Here is a 24,452-nt window from a genome sequence, read left to right on the forward strand (position 1 = left end):
AAATAATGTAGTAACTGTCAGCAAATCAATCAGATAATGCCTTTAAGACAATTTAGTATTAATTATCAAATTGTTTGCTGATTATCATCAAACTTTTCGATAATAAATACTATGTAATTTAGTTAGCTCGACTAAACGCAAAATTTGCTCTTTTAAAATATTTGTAATTATTATCAAATATTATGTTATTATTATTTTAATTAATAATAACCAAATAATTAAAAAAAAAAATGCATTACTAAATGCATCTCACAAGTTTACCTAGAATTTTTGTTTCAGTGTATGCATGATATCTGGGATCACTGCACGGGATAGGTTCGGCGAGCGGAGTCCATGGTTCGACAGTTAGCGACACCAATTTCCAAGGGGCGAGTTGGCCGTTATGTAGAAGTGAAGATTCTTCTGAAGCATTATTATCGCTGGTTATTTTATTATCGAGTTGTTTTTTTTTTTACCGCACTAGAATCGTTTCCTCGAGCGATCATCACAACCAAGTTCGGCGACCAACCAGCAGAGTTGATTCTTTCTGCCGATGCGTTTTCGTCATTGGGCTATTAATAAAAAATGAAGGAATATTCATAGTTAATGGAAAGTAAGATTTGAGGGGTTCAAATTTAAGAGAGAATTTTAAGTTAACTAAGCAAATATATTTAGAAAAAAACGAAATTTATCAAATAAAGATACAGCAATCTTGCGAATGAAAAATTACACTTTATACGCTAGAACTTACAGAAATTTTACTTTATAAACTAGGATTCTTACAAGAATTGACTTATATGCTAGAGATTGAACTCGCAGATTTTTACTAAGTATAAAGCTCGCGAAAATTTAGAGAAAAGACCGCGTATGGAGCTGATCTCGATGTGAAGCTCCAAAATTTTCTTAATGACTGAGTGCATGGAGGCTTTGCAAGGCCCGTATTTATACTACTCTGAACCCTAGAAAGAAGTTGTTTGTCCAATGCAATAGAATCGCAGATAGATATGATTACAATTTAGAGTATCGGATGCTCGAAGCACGGTTTACATAAAGCGACGGGTGGTATCCGGGTATCGGGCCCAAGAGAGCGTCGAGATAATTTACAGCCGCTCGGTCCGAGAAGCAACAAAAGTTTTATATGACACGAAAGGTTTCGGATTGCGCCTTACTGGCGATATGTGCCAAGCACATTTCACGCAGCAATTGATATTCTCGATATTCTCGATAATAAAACAAAAAATCTAAACGAAATTTAGAAGCGAAAATTTACTCGCAAATATATGGGGACATTACACCTCTCCCCTAAAAATAAAATATTGAACCATGCACCAATATTTTGAACATATACCAATTATAATCATGAACCAAAGTTTATATATGGATATACATATTTATGGAGACGTTACGCCTCTCCCCTAAAAATAAAATATTGAACCATGCACCAATATTTTGAACATATACCAATTATAATCATGAACCAAAGTTTATATATGTATATACATATATAAAAAAAAAGAAAATAATAAAATATGTGTTACCATGTATAAAAGTACAAAAATAGTCGATATACTATTTCATTACCTTAACCTGCGGTACAATGTCGCGCGGACTGTCGTCTAACAATTGTCTTAAGTTTTTATAAAAGTATCTATGTTCACTCACGTTACAATTTTTACTCGAAGATGATTCTGGAGATTGTTCGTTGGTTGGCGCAGACGATGAAGCAGGTGGTTCCATGCTTTGCTTTTGGTTCTGACTCTCCTTTTCCTTGATCAGTGCTGGTCGACTCAGGTGTAGTAACAGGTGAGAGGCTGAATAGTTTGTGGAGGTAGCGATTCCATTGGACGTTGCTCCGTACGAAACCAAATTCCGTGTAACTTGTATATCGTAGGCAGAAGCTCATTGCAATCTCGTCGAGTTCCCGTTTTGGAAAGAATTCGTAATCTCCTTAGCAGGAACATAGAGATGTTACGACAATAGACTGGAAGCTCATTGTAGTAGTCTTTCATGTGTCTGATTTTGCATTCCACAGGCTCACATTTAATAATGTGAATGACATTGTCGACGATTATCGCTGTATAGCCAACATTTTCCATGATTCGTGAATTTTTATTTCATCTGGAACGACGCTGGCTAATGAAAGTGCATTCTTTAAGATTTGTTCTTCCAGAGCACATTTCTGTTCCATGATGTCTTGATATAACATCGAAAGCTGAGTTTGTATATGCTGTTCGATGTATACAAATTTTGAATTTACGTATGCAAATACATTCAGGTTGTCCACTGGTGTTTTGGAACGAGTCTTGAAAATTTTCTCTTGCTGAGTTTCCAGGATAGATCTCAGATAGCTTTGGGTGTGGAAAATCTTGTATCTGCAAAGATTTGCTTCTGTAGCTTTTGCTAAGGCGAAGATAGTTCCATGTGTCGTAACTGCGTACACCATAGATGTAGATTGATTATTATTTGGCGTAAGCTTGGTGGCATAACCTTCATATAAAATGTTAGGTTCTGACGACAAGAGTTCCGGTTTCGTAAAACCAAAAACAACCGATCGAACTATTTCCTTGAATATAATTCTTTTGTCCATTATGCACTATCGAGATGTGAGAATGCACCCCGCAGTGATATACAATTCGACCGATCTCCACTTTATATTGAATTATCTGAGTCCGATAAAAATCCGAAAGTTGAAGCAACTGAATGTATATTTCCTTTCGATTTGGCTCGACGGTTTCCAGATTGCAATCTCCAATATTAATCAGAGAAAGGATTGTTATATTAAGCCCATTTCCTGTGCATCCGGTGAGTCTCGATGAAATGGGTACAAACAGCAAAGTTGTAGTTAAAATAATCTTCATGATGATGTCATCCGATTCTTTCTTAATGAACCTGCTGCTAATTGCTCCGATGACCAGTTACAAAGCTCCTCGTCGACGTGCCCTGGTGGGGAGTCCGTAGAGATGCACCTTTTGCGATACGCAATTTATCCGCGTGCACAATTCTAGTTTTACTTAAGCCTATTGCTAATTTTACATTATGATTATCCATTATTTGAATAATGTCACAAGGCCGATATGATCGCACAATTTATTTTTATTCGGCTTTTTCAGCAGATAAACTATATTATCACCTATTTTAAACTTATAAGGTATAATTCGCTTATCTCATAATCGCATAATATGCCTTTGACCTCTCTTTAGATTTAATTAAATTATTCCGAGTGTTATCTTCTTCCTCATTTAAACGGTAAAACAATTGAGTCAAATAATTAACTTTCATTGCGAATATCATTTAAAAAAGGATCGCTAATCGGAACTCTAGCAATTCCACCAAAAACCAACTCGTAAGGCGTATATTTTATACTCTCGTGCACGCTCGTATTATAAGAAAAACATTTTAAATACTTATTCCAGTCTTTACGGGTAACGGATGTAATTAACGAACTGTTTCAAAAATTCTCACAAAACGTGGTGCAAGCGTTCTATTGAACCGTTCGATTGAGATCTATAGGCGATGGTTTTATATTGTTTAATTCTAAATTTATATGCAATAGTAAGCATCAGAACGTTAACTTTGATCCATTAACCGTTGGAAAGTAGCAGCCGCGTTTTTAAGACCGAAAGGCATGTGATTAAAATGATAGTGACCATACGTCGTCGACAATGCTGTTTTCGAGGCATCCGCCGTATCCATAGAGATTTGGTGAAAACCAGACGCAAGATCAAATACACTAAAATATTTCGCGCTCTCGAATTGATCTAAAATGTCTGTAATATTCGGAAGAGGATAGACATCGCCCATCGTCTTTTTGTTAAGCATACGTTAATCTATAACCATTCTCCACCTCTTATTTTCTTTTGAGTCTGGTTTTTTAGGCACTATTCACAAGAGAGAACTGTATGGCGAATCAGATAGTTTAATTATTTCATTGTCTAAAAGTTCTTTAACTTGTTTATTAATTTCTTTCTTGTGAATAGGGGAAACTCTATATTGTTTAGTTAATGAGTAAATCGTCGGTCGTCACAATTTTATGACTTATTTCGGTTGTGCATGCAAGTTTATCATCCGGTAATCGGAAGAGATCGCTAATGCTTCTGAATAAGCATGCCGATGTGTTCCGATTCTTCTTTATTCAAGTGATCTAGGCGAAGGAGTTCCCGGATAGCTTGAACTCTTTCGTTTCTTTCCATATGAATTGTCGCGCACAAGAGAGAACTGTATGGCGAATCAGATAGTTTAATTATTTCATTGTCTAAAAGTTCTTTAACTTGTTTATTAATTTCTTTCTTGTGAATAGGGGAAATTCTATATTGTTTAGTTAATGAGTAAATCGTCGGTCGTCACAATTTTATGATTTATTTCGGTTGTGCATGCAAGTTTATCATCCGGTAATCGGAAGAGATCGCTATGCTTCTGAATAAGCATGCCGATGTGTTCCGATTCTTCTTTATTCAAGTGATCTAGGCGAAGGAGTTCCCGGATAGCTTGAACTCTTTCGTTTCTTTCCATATGAATTGTCGCGCAACGCGTAGATCGAACTTTACTAAAAATTATTTTATTTTCATCACGAGAAATAGAATCGGAACCGTCGTTCCGAGGCGTTTATTAAACAACACAAAAATAAATTATTCAACTATCAAAAAGGAATTGTTAGCGATAGTATATTGTGTTAATTATTTCAGACTCTATCTTTACGGGCATAAATTTTTACTTGTCACGGATTGTCATAAACCATTAGTTTGGTTATATTCGGTGAAAGATCCAACTTCGAGACTCGTTTGCTAGAGGCTCAAATTGGCGGAATACGAATATGAGGTTATTTATAAAGTCGGTAAAACAAATATAAATGCAGACGCTTTAACCAGAAATTCGATAATTGATTCGACCTTGATACGTTACAATCGCTTTAAATTTTACCGCTTTTTACGGATAGCGAATCCATCAATCCTTCTCCCAACTCCAGTATTTTACATGACGAAACGAATTATCAAAATGACGATGATAAAATACAGGAAATTGAATCATCCGTAATCCAGGAAATAAATAACAATAAGGAATAACAGACAGATATGATTTTACGGACTTTTCTGATGACAATTTATCAGACAACGAATTCTCAACAGATGAAATGAATAATGATAACGCAGTAGATGAAAATTTCAATGTAATTCACGATTTTAATATTTAAAAAATTCGTGACAATTTTTTATCGCGTAACGATGACTTGGTTATATTTATTACACAAAAAGGTGAACCTTGCGACAAAGGAGCGCGAATGCTCGTAGACATTGTAAACTTCTACTCATTTCTGAAAGTGCTCTTGCCCGCGAACAAGAATAATTAAAGCTGGAAATTATATGCACGCAAAAACAAGAATGTATGCACAAAATTTGGTAAAAATATGCAGAAATATTAGGAAATAATGCAAAAATATGCAAAAATATGCAATATATACATTTATTAAATGAAAAGCACAGAAAGAAAGAATTGCAAAAATATAATAAAATAAACAAATAAACTTTAAGGAAAAAAATACATAAAATAGTATTAACACAAAACGAACTTATTTGAATATAAAACTAAATCTAGAATATTTAATTTCTTACAGAACTGTAAATACTAACAATGAGATGTTTGCGTAAAATGCAAAACATATACAATGTATACATTTATTAAATGAAAAGCACAGAAATAAATAATTGCAAAAATATAATAGAATAAACAAATAAATTAACTTTAAGCAAAAAATATATAAAATCAAGAGACACGGCAGTGTCTCGCGCCAAGTTCACGCGCAGCGCAAGACCGACCGTGTCTCTTTACGCGAGACCGAAAGTTGAGACGAGCCGAGATTATCGGATCTCAGTAATGCCTGAGCCGATCGATTTAAAAATAGGCTCAATCGATAGCGCATACCCAAAATATATAATAAAAGTATGCTTGTTTTTGCTCTATATGCTGTATAAATAAAGATATTAAAGTCTAAAGTCGAAATGTCATGAAAACTATGAAAATTATTTCAGTCGTCTGGGATGTATGTACTTTATAAATTCTTGCCGATAGATGGCTAGTATCTCAGATGTACACATATCGGCATGTATCGCCGGCAACGCATGCGCAAGCCATGTACATGCGAAGCGCGGAGCTCACATGTACAATGTGACTTGCGCATATATGCGGTAATCCTTCCATTCCTGCTGCTGCTGCTGTTTGTGTATCAAATCTGACCACACAGCGGTATACATGTGTGAAGTAAAATATATGTAATACTCCTACATTGCTGATTGTGCTTGAGAGTTTCGAAAAATATTACGGTGCGGATGATATTTGTTTCTCACTCTAGAGCAGACTCTGTGCGTTGTGCGCAAGCGTTGTACCTATACATATATCCCATACGCAGGCTACAGACGTCGCGCACGTGCAGAACGGCCAAATCGTGGTAATATAATGTAATATCTGCTAGTTTCTATTTTTCATTGTTCTTATTGTCAGTATAAATTGTGAACATGTTAAAAATAATTATATGTAGTATATTGTTTTTAAATAACTAATCAAATGAATAATACGTACTAACATATTTAATTAATTATCTAACTCATGTACTCAATGTATTTGAATATCGTTTTTGAATGCCACTTATAAATTGCAAATTTAATTTAACTATGTAATACGAGTTTGTAATTCTATTTATAACAACTATAATTAAATTATTTATTAAACTGAAAGAGATGATAATAGGTCAGGACCTAATAGAGACTAAATGAAATAGATAATTATAAACGTTGTAATATATACAGGGTGTCCCATTTAACTTGAGACAACTAAATATTTCGAAAAATAAGCATTGTACGAAAAAATGTCCCAAATAAACTTTTAATATTATCAAGGGGGACGTCTGCCTGTGTAAAAATTAACCTGCCGCCACCGCTCCTTGGAGGTGGGGCGGGTGGCAACTTTGAAATTTTAAATGGGAACCTCCATTTTTTATTGCAGATTCGAATTCCTTGGAAAAAAATACGTAAGTTTTGTCCGAGACATTTTTTCGAATCGTGATAGATGGCGCTGTAATCAGTGAAAATTAGTTTTTGCCATTTTCTCTCCATCGGGGTGCTTTATTTCGGTGAGTCCCCTCGCCTCTCACTATTCAATTACAATAAATGCTCGAAATGATGACTTTCCATTTCGATGCATTTATTAACTCGAGCTTGGAATGCTTGTACACATGTAGAAAGTGTATCTGGCGTTATTTGTGCGCAAGCATATCTAATACGTTCCACCATGTTTTCTCGAGTATTTGGTACTTTTGTATACACTTTTTCTTTAAGGTAACATAAAATTATTTCAACTTTCAAAATTATTTTAAAATTATTTCAACTTTCTTCTCTAAAGATAAATAATCCATTATTTATTTGCTGACATAAAGAACGCGTCCGTAAAAAAACAAGTAGCTAGCGTACGTATTACTGAAATTTACTTGACTTGAAATTTAAAGAATCCAGTTATTGAAGAATTGTTCTGACTTAATTTCTTTCATTTATTTTGTTTCTCCTTTTCAGTATTTTCAGTATTTCAGAAATTTACTACATATGTAGATGCCTCATAGTTTTGGTACGCTAGCTACTTGTTTTTTTACGGATGCGTTCTTTATTTCAGCAAATAAATAATGGATTATTTATCTTTAGAGAAGAAAGTTGAAATAATTTTGAAAGTTGAAATAATTTTATGTTACCTTAAAGAAAAAGAGTATACAAAAATACCAAATACTCGAGAAAACATGGTGGAACGTATTAGATATGCTTGCGCACAAATAACGCCAGATACACTTTCTACATGTGTACAAGCATTCCAAGCTCGAGTTAATAAATGCATCGAAATGGAAAGTCATCATTTCGAGCATTTATTGTAATTGAATAGTGACAGGCGAGGGGACTCACCGAAATAAAGCACCCCGATGGTGAGAGAAAATGGCAAAAACTAATTTTCACTGATTACAGCGCCATCTATCACGATTCGAAAAAATGTCTCGGACAAAACTTACGTATTTTTTTCCAAGGAATCCGAATCTGTAATAAAAAATGGGGGTTCCCATTTAAAATTTCAAAGTTGCCACCCGCCCCACCCCCAAGGGGCGGTGGGGGCGGGTTAATTTTTATACAGCCAGACGTCCCCCTTGATAATATTAAAAGTTTATTTGGGACATTTTTTCGTACAATGCTTATTTTTCGAAATATTTAGTTGTCTCAAGTTAAATAGGACACCCTGCATAGAGAAGAAAATGATTGGATTGAAGCTGATGATGCTTCAATTAGAAAAACACAATGGCCTAGAAACAATATGATACTTATAGAATTTTGTATTTCTATAACTTAATTAATTAAAGAGGACCGTCGTATGCTGTATACTGAAAGTACGACTGGGGTGATAATGGGCCGTCTTTAGCAAAATCTAACTGATATTTCATTATTTTAGCTTTAAAAAACAGTCGTATATATATCATTAAAAAAAAAATATCTATCAATTACCTTTTTTTAAAAAAAAAGGTAAAATAAAGGTGCCAAGTACACGCTCTTGTCACAATCAAAACAAATTACTAAAAAAAAAGAAATAATATCTCAAAAAATAACCTTTTCAAAAAAAAAGGTAAAGAAAAAGGCGCCAAGTACACGCTCTTGTCACAACCAAAACAAAATAGTATTGTTTTACATTTAAAAAAAATTGCCGTATATATTAAACCTATCAAAAAATCAGTCGTATATATTACCCTTTCAAAAAAAGCTGTCGTACATATTAAAACCTTTCAACAAGTAATGCTGTTGTGTATATTAAAACTATAAAAAAATATGATATCAGGAAATGACGCCAAGTGGGATTAAAGAACTATGAAAAAAGTTGTAGACTATTTCTAAAAACTCATCAACTAAACTATTTCATAAAACTCTTCTATAAAACTTTTGTACATAAAGCTGTCGTATATATTAAATAAAAAATCTAAAAAAATGCTGTCGTACATATATTATTATATTGCATACTATATTTCACCATATTTTACATATACTATACTATATGTATTATATATATTATTACATATACTATACGATATATATTATTTATAATATTACATATACTATGTATATTATAAAAAATTAAACTCATAAATAAAAAAAATAAAAAAAATATTAAAAAAATAAAAATATTTTACCAAAAAAAATTTTAAAATATTAAAAAAATTTAATTAAAATAAAAAAATATTTATTAAAAAACGCAAAAAAACTTGGCGTTGCTACACCTCAAAATATTATAAAGCAAAAAAATTAGTAATAATATAACAATTGACGATTAATTGTGACATAATGTAATAAGTTGACATCATGTAAGTTAACATGTAGTTTACTGTAGCAACGCCAAGTTTTTTTGCGTTTTTTAATAAATATTTTTTTATTTTAATTAAATTTTTTTAATATTTTAAAATTTTTTTTGGTAAAATATTTTTATTTTTTTAATATTTTTTTTATTTTTTTTATTTATGAGTTTAATTTTTTATAATATACATAGTATATGTAATATTATAAATAATATATATCGTATAGTATATGTAATAATATATATAATACATATAGTATAGTATATGTAAAATATGGTGAAATATAGTATGCAATATAATAATATATGTACGACAGCATTTTTTTAGATTTTTTATTTAATATATACGACAGCTTTATGTACAAAAGTTTTATAGAAGAGTTTTATGAAATAGTTTAGTTGATGAGTTTTTAGAAATAGTCTACAACTTTTTTCATAGTTCTTTAATCCCACTTGGCGTCATTTCCTGATATCATATTTTTTTATAGTTTTAATATACACAACAGCATTACTTGTTGAAAGGTTTTAATATGTACGACAGCTTTTTTTGAAAGGGTAATATATACGACTGGTTTTTTGATAGGTTTAATATATACGGCAATTTTTTTTAAATGTAAAACAATACTATTTTGTTTTGGTTGTGACAAGAGCGTGTACTTGGCGCCTTTTTCTTTACCTTTTTTTTTGAAAAGGTAGTATTAACACAAAACGAAATTATTTGAATTTGAACAAAACTAGATTTTGAATATTTAATTTTTCACAGAATTGTAAATAATAATAATAAGATGCTTTTTCAAATTCTCAACCAAGAAAGATTGCCTGCGATCCGACAATATCTGCTTGTAGGTTGAAAAATTTCTTTCTACATCACAGATGTAATTGGCGCGTACTTAAATTTGCAGATAATTGAGGGACTTATTTGAATACTTTCCTCATGGTTTCCTTGCAATACATTGGATATTTTAGTAAGTTGAATAAATCCTTTATTTTTTCTTAAAACTTTTTCTAATTTAGTTTGAATCCGTTGTCCTATTGTACCTTTGACGTTGTTGATTCTGTTTTTGAAGCTTTGAATCAATTCTATAGATTCAGAGAGTTCCATGCCTCAAATTTCTAGTTTCGTTAGCAATTCGCTGATAAAATCATAATTTGCTTTAATAAAAGCTAACTCTTGAGATAGTTGCGCTTTATTTAATATATTTTTGCAATCTGTAATTACTGCCGAATCATCAGAAAAAGAACACACTATTTCTTTTATCGTTTCAAAGTTCTCCGCATAAAATAAAGTCGCATCAAGCCACGTACCCCACCTTGTAATTACGGGTTGTGGTGGAAGGAGCAGCCCAGGGAGTTTATCTTTATAATGTTGGACTCGTAGCGGTGCTTTGATAAATACTTTTTTCGTCTTATTGACCAATCTATTAATATCGAGAAATTTATTGCGTATTTCTTCCTCTATTCTGTTAATTCCATGGGTCAAACATGTAACGTGGATCAAATTACTGTAAAAAATCTTCAAATTTTGTGCTGACTTTACCATATACGCCGCAGCGTCTGACAACATCAGTAACACTTTCTCACTTGGAACAGCATTTGGTAGATAAAACCTTGTTAAACAATTATTTACAAATCTTGAGATAGTTACATTATTTGTTCTGTCTAATTCTTGTGTACCAATTAAATACGATTTCCGGCGTAATTTTCATTTAAAATACCGATTAATAAATTGGCAATATATCGCCCACAAGTATCTGTTGTTTCATCTACAACAATGTAAATGTTGTTGTTGCCGATTGCATTTTTAATTTTGGTCATTGTTTCCTCAAACACTATATTTACGTATTTGTTTTTTATGGTGCTGCGATCAGCTATTGAAAATTTAGTGTACTTTCCCAAAAATGTTTTAAACATTGTGTTATCTAATTTTGCTAGCGGAATATTTGCACTAATTAAGGCATTACACAAGTCAAAATGAAAAGATTCCTGTTCTTTGTTTTTAGATGTTGAAGCAAACAATTGATTTAAAGTAAGTTGTGCTAAATTTTATTAAACTATTTTTATGCAAACTAGTGCCAAGATGCTGCGTTATTCGAAATTTTTTATTGCATGATACCTAAAATAAATAATAAATTGACAAAAAAATAATAAAACGTGAAAAAAAACTTACTTACAGTTTTACTGCAATATTTGCAGAATACACTGCCTTTATCTAAATAGAGTTCGGGGTAATCTTTTATCCACAGCGATATAAGTAAATTTGACTTCGGCATTATTAAAAATAAAATACAAGGAACGAAAACGATCAGTGCAATTAGTTAGTTTCAACTGGCTAGCTGTATCTTTTAGGCAGACCAAACACGGTTGAACATGTCAGGACACGTCCGGCAAACAGTTGAACTCGACGGGGTATTACGTGCTGCAACTTTATAGTTCCTTAAATTACCCCTTTTATTTAAACCTTCGAACCATCTTTATCTTTACTCCTTCCGGACCCTAAACAAATGACCCTCCTATAATTGCAACAAACGTAAGTTAGCCTAATTACTGTTCCTGTGCATAACGCGCATTTTCTCTTCAATAAAACCTCTTCCTTCAATAAAACCTTTTCCTTCGATAAAACCTTCCACCTCTACGAATTTCCTAGAGCACTTGGAACTAAGATCCATCTCATCAGTCCAGTTCTCGATCACAGCTCGAATAAGCAACACTTAATAAAAACTTTTCACAAACGAATCCAGATTTATTCAAAATTATCTATTACGTGGCTTCTCGCACGTAACACGGGATCGCGCATGTCCGCTGAGCCAGCTGTCAACTATTTTCATCAACATGCTCACCGAGTATGTTCGATCGTGTATGGCCTGCTTTAGATTCACAGGTATTTTAGCGATTTATGTTAGTACTCGCACTGCACGAGCAGAATCATCCAATGACAGAAAGTATCGATCTTCATCGTACACATATATTTCGATAACATAATTGACAAAATGGAAATATGCAATTTTACAAGAAATATGCTCAAAAAGATACATATATGCAAAATATGCAAAATATGCAAAACGCTAACGCTTTGTTTTTACGTAATTTGTGTAGATATGCAAGCCGTTTTGTATTTATATTAATAATATAAAATATGTATTTTCATATAATCCCAGCTTTAAGAATAATAAATCATGAAAATAAGAATATAATTACATTGGTAATAAAAGAACGAGTGTCGAATATAACTGAAATCGAATTTATTAAAGAATTTTTGTATTCATTATTAGACGTGGTAACAGAACTCGGTCTTAAAACAATTCCTATTTGCAAAAATGATGTAGCTAGTGTTGGTTGGAACGTGCCCGAGTCGAAATTTAAAACCTACTATAAACCTCATACATGGTTATTTGTGCCTCTAATAATGTTCCTTGACCTACAAGTTCTATCTTGAAAGTGTTATGTCTTCTTTTGGCCTTTCTTTAATCTTGTTGTCCTAGAAAACCCTTATTTTTATTGATGTTAAATATACAATTCCTACTTTCGTTCTTACAACTCCTACCTCTTTTGAATCTCCAAATCTTATCGAAATTTCTAGCAATAAAAATATTAATATTCAATCTATAATTGAGTTCAATTTCTATTATTTCAGATTAATATAATAAATGTTATAATATAAAATAAATAATAACAAATGAATAGTAAAAAATATTTTTAAAAATTAAGTGCAACTTAGTATTATATTTAGTATTATAAATAACTAAAAATTTATTTAAATAAACAAAAAACAATTGAAATTCAAAATTTTATTTAATATTTTATTACATATTTGACCTATAATTCGAAATTATTTAATATTCTATTACCACATTTACTTTATTTGTATTTAATGCATATCTTAATTTCAATAAGCGCAATACATTAATTATGTAATTTACTTAACTGCAGATAGATATGTAAGAGATAAGTGAATATTATTTATGGTGCCCTGTGCCCCAAAAATGATCTCTACATTCTAGAACACCAATTCAAAAGAATGGGCTGGCAGGCCATCTCCTGTGGATTAGCCTACGCCGGACCCATTACACGCGGCGACATGTGGTCTCGTAGGACTAAGGCTTTAACTAAAATTTTGGCAAAACAAAAAGAAGCGGAATTCCGTATAGTTAAACCCGTACGCGGGAAAGCAGCGTTCGTTAAATTACAAATACAGACTCCGGCAAATTACCATATGCAAGACCTATTAGGCATATTATACCAGTTCGGGCATGCCGAAAAATTAGAAACAGTAGCGACAATCGTGCCGCCTTCAATTAACCAATAATAAAAAATAAAAAAAAAAATTTTTTAAATTTTATTTTTTTATTGCTTTTGTGTTCTTGCCAAAAATAAGCTTATAGTATTGTTACGTCCTAATCAGACTTCACGATTCTTTTCTTTTTATTAAATACCAGACCTAGTAAGCGCGGGACCAACAAAAACTCTTAAAGAATATTATAACACCAAAGCTGTTTTTTTCACGAGACACCAGGAGCTCGAGCTTTTTCACAGAGAAAAATAGCAAGGGGCATGGATATTTCAAAATACCTTGGCCGCTCAGCGTGCCTATCGTCGCCAGAAAAATCGTAAAAGTCAAAATTTTGCGGTAGCTGGAGTCTTTAGCCGACTCCAGACGTTTAGAGTAAGAGATAAAGAGAAAAACTGGCACCAGCTAGCCATATTCTTGAATTCCACCTACGGGAACCCTAGCTAATAGATAGGGTTTTACCGAGTGACGATCGGGCAATGACCGCAGTCGTATGCCGAGAAGACGCGACACCTGATACGGCGCACGTGTTTAGTAGATCTGGGAAACCGAGATGCATTAGTCGCACACTCCACGCGACACCAAGGGCACGCGACAGTCGTAAGCTGTCAAATTTATTAGATCAGTGACCCAAGGCTTTGCGAACTTATATACCGATTCTTAACCATCCAATCCGAAAGCCGAGAATCGGGGCAAGCACCTCTATAGACCACCCATCATTCCATCGTATGGTCTAAAGACTACGCCCACCCCGATATTAAGACACTGAGATGCATTCCATCTATGCTAATTAACACCAACCGGGTTACGCCATCTTAGAAACCCCCATCGTATATGGACCCGAAACGACGCTGCTCTTTATTCGTTAGGGCCCCCTTTCTTCCCACCCCATTTCAAGTAACCTAATCATCTAAACCTAATCCTATTAACTAAAAATGACGCCATCCTCCCCCGCATTAGAAATCTTCTTGCAAGACTAATTCCTATTTGATCCCCGCTCCAAAAACCTAAGATTTTCCAAAGGGATCTACCCCAAAGAAAAGGTATAAAAACCCGTGTTCTGGTGGCTCCGGACACAATTACACACAGTTTTTCAAGCAGTTTTGCGCAGTTATTCCGTTTAGCTCAGTTTCTTGAAACAGTTTTTTGAGTAGTTCGGGAGCGCGAATCAAAAAGTAAAACTAGTTGATACTTTGTCGCGACCAAGTGGTGCATCTCAAGTAGAGGGTCCATCACCCTGACAACACCATCCCGCAGCAGGGTGGCCACACGTTTATAGAAGGGTCCGACGCCTATACAACACCTTCCCTCAACGGGGCGCCTGCTCAGAACCACCGAACATATTCAACCCGATCCGAAACTATCCTGCAACGAGTAAGGTAGTTCATTTGTTTTTATTTCTTCTCTTATTAGTATTCTCTTTATTCTTATTATGTGCTCTGTCCCTATTTCGGTTAAAATTTTTTGTGTTATTTATCAGTGAGATCTGAATATTCGCCGCGACCCAACAATCGTCGGAACCGTTCGGATCTCTTGGCATTTGCTCTCTGCCTAGCCATATTTCTCCCACCATACATTAGATACGCTGCGAGGGTCACCGTAAGACCCGTTAGAATTAGGCGACACACCCCATTTAATAACGCCCGTACAAGCACTCACACGCAAACCGACCAATCTCCTGTATTATCATCGATTCCTCAGGAATTTCCTCAACCACCTCCTCAACCCTTTCCCGTGTTCGACCTTCCTCTACTTCCTTCTCCTAGGTCTATCTCTCCGTTCCTTGAAGAGCTCCTGGAGTACAGACCCCCTTCGCCTGTCCGTTTCTATCCTTCTCCAGTATAGGCTCAACTGGCGGAATTCCCACGTAACGATCCGGAGTTCGACAACATATCCGTCAACTCCGAAGCCACCACCATAGAATACGTCGAGCCTCCTCCCCATCTTCCTCACCCTGAATTCACAGGGTTTGACTTCCTAAACCTAGTCTTTTCCCCTGAGGAATAATCCACACACACACACACACACCCGCGCGCGCTCACACGCATACACATTGTAAAGAATACACAAATAAAATTATAAAACACATGCGAATAAGAGTTAAGAGTTTTGTATCCTAATTATAAATTCAATCAAATTAAAATGTTAAGTTTTTAGTAAATTAAACTTTTGTTCTTTTTTATTTAACCACACCCTCCTCGTTCGTCACCCCCTCACACTTTTCCTCTCAAATTGCGCACAAAGGTTCCGTCCCGGGTAAAAGGGATTCAATTCCTTGACCCAAAAAGGGAACCACGAGCGGTTAACCTGTCGACGGAGTAAAAACGACTCTTTCAGTCGCTGACCCGTCGCAAGTTCTAAACGTGCCGCTCGGCTCGTGCGGTCAGGCCCGTTTACGTGTATTGCCGAGCCCAACGAGAAAATTCTACTTCTATCAGGACGTAACAATACAATTAGATTAAAATGTAAAAAATATAAAATTTATTTTAAAAATGTGTACTTTACATATGTGTGTGTGTGTGTGTGTGTGTGACAAAAATAATATATAATAATAATATACAAATAATACACATATAATAATCAATGTATAAAAATCAGTCATCTGTAACAAAAGAAAAAATTATTAATATATTTAAAATAACAGTACAGATTTAAAAAATAGATACCTACGGTTGCACAGCGTCCGCAGAAAGCGCTTCCGCCACCGCATGCAACACTACCGCGGTGCGCGCTGCATTATTTTCCATCTGCTGGAACCGTGTTGTTAATATTTCCAGTAGCCTTATAGCCGTCGTCAAGTTAGCCCGTATATCCTGCCTACAAGCAAAATAAAAAATAGTATAAGATTAAGAATAGTATAAGATTAAGAGTAAATCTTTCATACGTAATATCAGTTAGCAATACTTACATAGATGCCAAAACTATCCCGTTTTCACACCCGTGTACATCGTAATCTACTCTGAAAGAGTGCAGCACGTGTTGCTGCTGCACAAGCCTCGTTGCCTCCTCAAATTGATGGACTGCACCTCGTAGTACAGCCACTCGATCCATTAAAGATGTTAACAATTCACAGATCTCGTGGATTTCTAAATTGTACAGTGCAGCCATTGCTAATGTGACGACGTAACGCTTCTGTCAATTAGCTTGAGTGGACTTGTGACCGTCCCAGCCTCCGACGCATTTTTATAGTACATCCCTTAGATGTGGTGCAAATCTATGTGACCGCTCTACGGGGGTTATCTTTTCAAACATACTCCAAATTTATAATTGTGAAACATAATTCTTCTCCCGAGTAACCGTATATCGGTCGATAGATGTTTGATAGATCTAGTATAAACTACTGCGGGATAAACAATTCTCGCGTACGTAATTCTTCGAGACTCCGCCGCTCCACGATCCACGTCTCGTCACCCTGTTGCTTCCTCCTAGCTATAGTCCGAATTTGTTGATAGACATTCCTGTAGCATCGCACGAGCAATACTGGTTACAGCGGTGACAACGACGATCAATTTATAATTCGACCAGCTTCGCGCAGTTCCTCGATAATCGAGAGAAACTCGTTGTCGTGCGCGTTGTTTCCCGCCTGACGGGAGGCGTCCAGCAATCGAAGGCGATCCACCAATTCATTCGGATCATCCCAGTGCACGTAATCGACCGCGTTGTCGGTCACAGTCATGGTCTGTGGTATGTTACACTTAGGTAACGCGTGACCCGCACCTCTCTTGTCGAGATGTGCAACATCTCCACCTTTCTTAGATATCAGAGGTGTGATGATATGTTTGTATTTGTATCCTTTGTTTCCCAAAATAGGTAAATGCGCGTTATGACCGCGTCTGTGAGCGTTAGTAGCGAGTAGTATGCTCTTGTACTTTTGTTTGTCATCCTCCGTACACAGCGTATCGTCGGGAAGTCTTTTAAATATTAATTCAAACAGGCCGGGCGTGCCCGCGTATTTTACACCGTCCACAATCAAATTGTCGTCTCTATCAATGTCGAAGGCCTTGCCTCCGAGAAACGTTCCCGCATCGTTGAAGTATACGCCGTACACGTTGTCGATCCCTCTCTTCTTGTCACCGCTCAAGAGCTCCCCGATGTACTCTTGGCTCAGCTGACCCATTTGATCATACAGAGCTTCCTGATCTTCGAACGTTTGCATTGTCTCTCGCAAGGATGTCACGAGAGAGGGATCCGCGCTGTGTCGGTTTCATTCGACCTCATCGGGCTTTCGAACGCTAATTTTTGCGGTTGGAGCGAGGTATCCGGCTTTATTCGTTTACCCATTGGCACGGTGCTGTGCTGCACTGTGCTCCATCGCTTTCGATTCTTCTTCTTCTTCAACTCCGGTGTAGACGGCTCTTCGATAGGATCATCGTCTCCGGTATTCTCAACGATTTGTTTCAACGGCTCTACGATCGGTTTCAACCGTTTCTCCAATTGCGCCTCTTGCTCCACTCTACCCGTCTTCAACGTCCGATGCTTCTTGCGAATCGACTCGCTCGTACGAGCGATTTCCTTCGCGATCTTCTCCCTCTCGTCGATATCTTTTGTGTCGAGCGTCATCGTCAACATCTCGAGAACAACTAACCATTCCGCGGTACCGCAAACTCGTTAAAACCACGTCTGTATCGTCCATTGTAACGTCCTCCGGCCGTCATACATAAATTTTTCTTTTCCTAAACTCTCTAAAATCTTTTACCTCTAGAATGTTCTCGAACCTTCCAGCATATTCCATCTCAGAACGTTCTCGAACCATCCAGAATCTTCCACCTCTAGAATGTTCTCGAACTTTTTAGAAGGATCCGTCTCAAACGCACGTACAGGCCGTCCCTCCAAACCTTCGAACGTGCTCGGCACCCGAGGCACGTACGAGACCTGCCATAAAAACCTTCGACCTTCTCCAACTCTTTTTTTTTGGAGACCTAACTGTAAGACCCTCCAACTTTCTCCAACCCTTTTTTTTCTTGAGACCTAACGGTAAGACCCTTCGATCCCAAAATTCCAGAACCCAGTTTTTGCTATAGATTTTTGGGTATAAAAGCACCCACACTGGCCGAGTTCGAGCAGTTCTACTCCGGCCTCGACACGAGGCACATCACTCTAAATCCGTCTCTATCTCAAATTCGAACTTAGAATAATTCTACTAAACTGTAACTTCACTAAATTGTAACTTAGTTAAAATATTATAAGTATAAGTTAAGAAATATTTTGTACGCGTAGATTGTTAATTAAACTTGTATTCTGAAAACCAACAGTAAAGTGTATGTTAAAATTAACTTCTCGAATTAGTTAACTCTGTGTCTCTAACCTACCTCAACACCTCTCCTCGTGCACTTCGAATCAGCACTCAGTATTAATATCTCCGGTGCGGACCACCGCACGTTGTATTGATCACTGTATCCCCGCGAATTGTGGTGCGGCCCACCGCACGCTTTGCGCCTGGAATTTTCGGACTGACACACTCTTCCTCTCTCATGCCTAAATCCAAGACACGTAGAGCCGGTGTTAAGTATCATGCGCGCAAATTACTTGCAGAATACCAGTTCGGGTCCGCGAATACTAGTTGCACCGAGCATTTTGAAAACCACGAGGACTTCGAATACGAATTATTGTTCGCATCGCATAATCCGAGTACGTGTGAGTTTGATAGACGCGAAGGATATAATCGTTCGAAACCGTGGCCGTATACTTTGATTCCGTTGACGCTACATCCGCCATCGAGGCTCACTGGAATTAACTCTGCAGGTCCACGCTGGGCAACCTACTCCAGTCGACCGCAGTAATCGAGCAGTAAATAATAACATCTATAACCAGCGCCGGTGAATACATACACAATATTGTTATTTCAAATAGCAAAGTAACCCAGTGCGCGCTCTAGAACCTAACCCTAAGTGAATTATACTATCTCTCTTCCGAAGCAACACGCTGTACTAGTAAGGCATTAGTAAGAATAGGGATCTTAAAATCACGCTATTCCGAATAACCACTAAAATGACGTCATAAATCAATTCCAAGTCGGGTCGCGCAGCCTATATATGGAACATCATACCATCGCGTGGTGTACTTTAGATTTCCTGCACGTGGATAATAATAATAGCAGTCATACTCCCGACGCACTCTGTGGCCGTTGTATGATTTCTGACCTCTTAATCTCTATTGAGTCTCGGTGCCTTTTAAGACGACATAGTTTGGTAATTCACCTGCATCCTGAAGTACAACGTTGTTGTATTTGCCGACAAGAATTGACCATCGTTCGCGCTTTCAATAATTGTTTTACTTGTCGAGTCGTATACGCGGATTTCCTCCGTACCCGTGCCGCATCCGGATCGGAAGAGTTAGGATCGGAAGCCACTATCATAGCTCTGTGTCAGTCGCGCTCCGCCATTATTCCGTAAATTCCCTTTTTTCCCCTGTGAAAAGCCGCGTTTGCACCCTTAATTTGGATTTATATACTCTTCTAATAAATTTTATTAACGACTAATTTGATTGCGCGTACCCAGAGTAGGGCTCCATAAGCCTGATTACTCGAAAAGCAATCGTGTCTCGTGAGTTTAATTTTAATTATAATCAAGACTCGCCGGGACGTAACACCATCTTTAATCGTACTATCCTTGTCTATCACTAAAAAACCGTACTTGTGCTGCCAACATGCGTGACACAATGTACAAAAATCTTCATACGTCAGGTCCGTATTCACATAATCGTTGTAGACATGCTTAAGGTTTGTTCCATCCTGCTTGAATATTACGAGTAAATTCGCGTTGTCGCGCACGAGATGTTTTTGTTTTGTTACGTCCTGATCAGACTTCACGATTCTTTTCTTTTTATTAAATACCAGACCTAGTAAACACGGGACCAACAAAAAACTTTTAAAGAATATTATAACGCCAGAGCTGTTTTTCTCACGAGACACCATGAGCTCGAACTTTCTCACAGAGAAAAATAGCAAGGGGGATAGATATTTGAAAATACCTTGGTCGGTCAGCGTGCCTATCGTCGTCAGAAAAATCATAAAAGTCAAAACTTGCGGTAACCGGAGTCTTTAGTCGACTCCAGATGTTTAAAGTAGGAAATAAAAACTGGCACTAGCTAGCCATATACTTGGATTCTGCCTACGGGAACCCTAATAGATAGGATTTTACCGAGTGACGATCGGGTAATGACCACAGTCGCACGCCTAGAAGGCATGACACCTGATACGGTGCACGTGTTCAGTAGGTCTGGGAAACCGAGATGCATTAATCGCACTCTCCACGCGACCCCAGGGCCACGCGACAGTCGTAAACTGTCAAATTTATTAGATCAGTGACCCAAGGCCTCGCGAACTCATATACCGATTCTCAACCCTCCAATCCGAAAGCCGGGAATCGGGGCAAGCACCTCTATAGACCACCCTTCATTCCGTCGTACGGTCTAAAGACTACGCCCACCTAGATCTTAAGACACTGAGATGCACCCCACCTATACTAATTAACACCAACCGGGTTACGCCACCTCAAAAACCTACCCCCATCGCATATGGACCCGAAACGACGCTATTCCTTATTCGTTAGGGCCCCTTTCTTCCTACCCCCATTCCAAGTAACTTAATTACCTAAACCTAATCCTATTAGTTAAAAATGACGCCATCCTCCCCCACATTAAAAATCTTCTCACAAGACTAATTCCTATTCGATCCCCGCTCCAAAAACCTAAGATTTTCCAAATGGATCCACCCCAAGGAAAGGGTATAAAAACCCGTGTTTTGGTGGCTCCAAGCGCAATTATACCCAATTAGTCACTCAGTTATCAAGCAAGTTTTGCCAAGTCCTTAAGACAGTTTTCCGAGTAGTTCTGGCCGCGAAATAAAAAAGGTCGATACTTTGTCACGACCAAGTAGAGGGTTCATCACCCTGACGACACCATCCAGCAGCAGGGTGCCCACACGTTGACAAAAGGGTCCGACGCCTACACACCATCCCTCAACGGGGCGCCTGCTCAAAACCACCGTACACATTCAACTCAATCCGAAAGTATCCTGTAACGAGTAAGTTAGTTCATTTGTTTTATTTTTCCTCTCTTTATTATTATTTTGTGCTCCGTCCCTATAAACTTTGTTGTGCTATTTATCAGTGAGAACTAAAAATTTGCCGCGACTCAACAATCGGCGGAATCGCTCGGACCTTTCGGCATTCGCTCTCTGCATAGCTATATTCCTCCCACCATACCTTAGATACGCGGCGAGGGTCACCGTAAGACCCGTTAGAATTAGGCGACACACCCCACGTATAACCACACACACTCAAACCGACCCACCTCCCGTATCACCATCGATTCCTCAGGAATCTCCTCAACAATCTCCTCAACAATCTCCTCAACAATCTCCTCAACAATCTCCTCAACAATCTCCTCAACAATCTCCTCAACAATCTCCTCAACCCTTTCTTGACCTTTCACCACTTCCTACCCCCAGGTCCATCTCTCCGATCCTTGAAGAGCTCCTGGACTACAGACCCCCTTCGCCTGTCCGTTTCCACCCTCCTCCAGCAGAGGCTCAACTGGAGGAACTCCCACATAACGATCCGGAGTTTGACAACATATCCGTCAACTCCGAAGCCACCACCATTGAATACGTCGAGCCTCCTCCGCATCTTCCTAACCCTGAATTTACAGGGTTTGATTTCTTAAATCTAGTCCTTTCCCCTGAGGAATAATCCACACACACACACACACACACACACATTTGTAAAGAATACACAAATAAAATTATTAGCACCTGCAATTAAGAATTAAGTTTTGTATCCTAATTATAAATTCAATCAAATTAAAATGTTGTCTTTAATAAATTAAACTTTTGTTCTTTTTTATTTAACCACACCCTCCTCGTTCGTCACCCCCCTCACACCTTTCCTCTCAAATTGCGCACAAAGGTTCCGCCCCGGGTAATAGGGATTCAATTCCTTGACCCAAAAAGGGAACCACGAGCGGTTGACTTGTTGACGGAGTAAAAACGACTCTTCCAGTCGCTGACCCGTCGCAAGTCCTAAACGTGCCGCTCGGCTCGTGCGGTCAGGTCCGTTTACGTCGATCGCCGAGCCCAACGAAAAAAATTCTACATCTATCAGGACGTAACAGTTTATTAAACGATAACTCTGTAATATTTATTGATAATTTCGCTTCACGCAACAATAATTATTATATTATCGGTAGAAAATTTGAAAATGTTTGTAATTTTTTTAATAAGCCGTGTCAGTCTTCGCGATTAAATATTTATTCTGTAGATACTCTTGGTTCTATTTCATTTTGGTTAGTAAATGATATTAGTAAAAAACTTGTTATTTTTCCAAATAATAACGGTTTTGTTGTTTTTCTTCTTCTTCATGCTTAAATATTATGTACACGTTATAAAATTGATTGTGTTTTTTTATTTTAACAATACTTATATGGCTTTTAATGGGTTTATTTCTGTGAATGTATAAAATAGATTAATACAAAATAAAATATTTTGATTTTTTATTTAAAAAATATGTTTAAAAGGAATAAAATAAAATTGTCTCACAGAATTTAATCTTAATAAAACTTTCAAAATCATGGAATGGATGATAATTCATTTCCTTGATGATAATGTTGTTGAGGCTATACCATCTGCTTGGGTATTTGACGACATTGTTATTGGCCACCTTTTAAAGGATCAAAATTAACGCAAGCCATATCATCGTGTATGCCACCAACATTTGGTGAATGGAATATGTGTAAAATACGACAATTAGCAAATGGAAAAAAATATTATAAGTTTGTAGAGTATTAAATTTGGAAGAATTTTATTAGATTTTATTGCAATATTTTGTTTTAACTTATTAATTTATTATATTTAACTTTATATATACCTGTTTAATTTCAGTTTCAGACAATTTGCTAAAAGCTAAAGCAAAGTGCGCAAAAGCAGAGGATACGTCGGATCTTAATTCAGATTTAGAAGGTAAAAGACAAATAAAAAGGAAACGATTTTTTGATGAAAAAGATTCAGAAAATGATATTGCTCAGTCTGATAGTAATCCTACTCTCCAATATAACATTTCGTTAGGTACCACACAAAACAGTAAGCCTTATTCATTTTTTAATTTGTTATGAAATATTATATTTTATTTTGACGATAAATAGAATGTTTCGTCCAATTATCATTTTAAATTTTAAAATGTATTTAGGTGGTGAATATTTTTTGTAAAAGCTTTGTCTCTTCAATCAAAACTTCTGTCATGTATTTTTTACAAAATTGCATTGTTTTAAACATTATATTTTATTAAATTTTAAAATAAATTTTAAATATTCTTCAAATATTGTTTAATTTGTTCTATATAAACCATGTTCTACAAAAAATGTACCGCGTTTAAATAAAAGTTTTTTTAAATATTGAACATATTGTCATAAATAATAAAAATTAAAAAATATTATATCTACAAAATACTAATAAATTGATACGAAAAAATAAATTATTTTACACAATTTTTTTTATGTTTTATTTTTATTATTTGTCTATATATATTTCAATTTATACATATTAAAATTAATAAAAATTTTATTTCTGTGAATAAATAAAAAATTGGTATTGTTTATGTAATAATGTAAAAGATGTAAAAAAACTAGTTTACAAAATTTAAGTCAATAGTTTACTAATCTTTAAAGTACTCTAAAATTTATACATATAATCTATAATCATTATTAAAATTAATTACATATTTTTAGGGAGCAAAGTAAACAGTGATATTTCTGAAAGTTCAAGTGACTATGAACATGATGATACACAATTGAATAAAACATTGCCTCTTTCACCTAAACATAATACACAATTGAA

General features: G+C 36.0%; 1 protein-coding gene across 2 annotated transcripts; it reads right to left on the minus strand.

Annotated features, from left to right (window-relative positions):
- Positions 1-1,996: 1,996 nt before the first annotated feature.
- On the minus strand, positions 1,997-24,431 carry LOC105675632 (uncharacterized). Of its 2 annotated transcripts, XM_067354255.1 has the most exons (3): positions 16,533-24,431; positions 16,295-16,441; positions 1,997-16,226 (listed from the first exon to the last, which is right to left on the minus strand). In XM_067354255.1, the coding sequence occupies exon 1, from the start codon at positions 17,778-17,780 to the stop codon at positions 17,130-17,132; it is 651 nt and encodes a 216-aa protein (XP_067210356.1). In that variant the 5' UTR covers positions 17,781-24,431; the 3' UTR covers positions 1,997-16,226; positions 16,295-16,441; positions 16,533-17,129. The 2 variants fall into 2 exon arrangements, with proteins under 2 accessions (XP_067210356.1, XP_067210355.1); XM_067354254.1 differs by having other exon boundaries at positions 16,295-24,431.
- Positions 24,432-24,452: the final 21 nt, after the last annotated feature.

The sequence above is a fragment of the Linepithema humile genome, chromosome 4 (genome assembly GCF_040581485.1).
Source record: "Linepithema humile isolate Giens D197 chromosome 4, Lhum_UNIL_v1.0, whole genome shotgun sequence".
Taxonomy (NCBI): Eukaryota; Metazoa; Arthropoda; class Insecta; order Hymenoptera; family Formicidae; genus Linepithema; species Linepithema humile.

Bases quoted from the DNA above. Each gene is read 5' to 3' on its own strand.
- LOC105675632 (XM_067354255.1), bottom strand. From the start codon at position 17,780: ATGCAAACGTTCGAAGATCAGGAAGCTCTGTATGATCAAATGGGTCAG.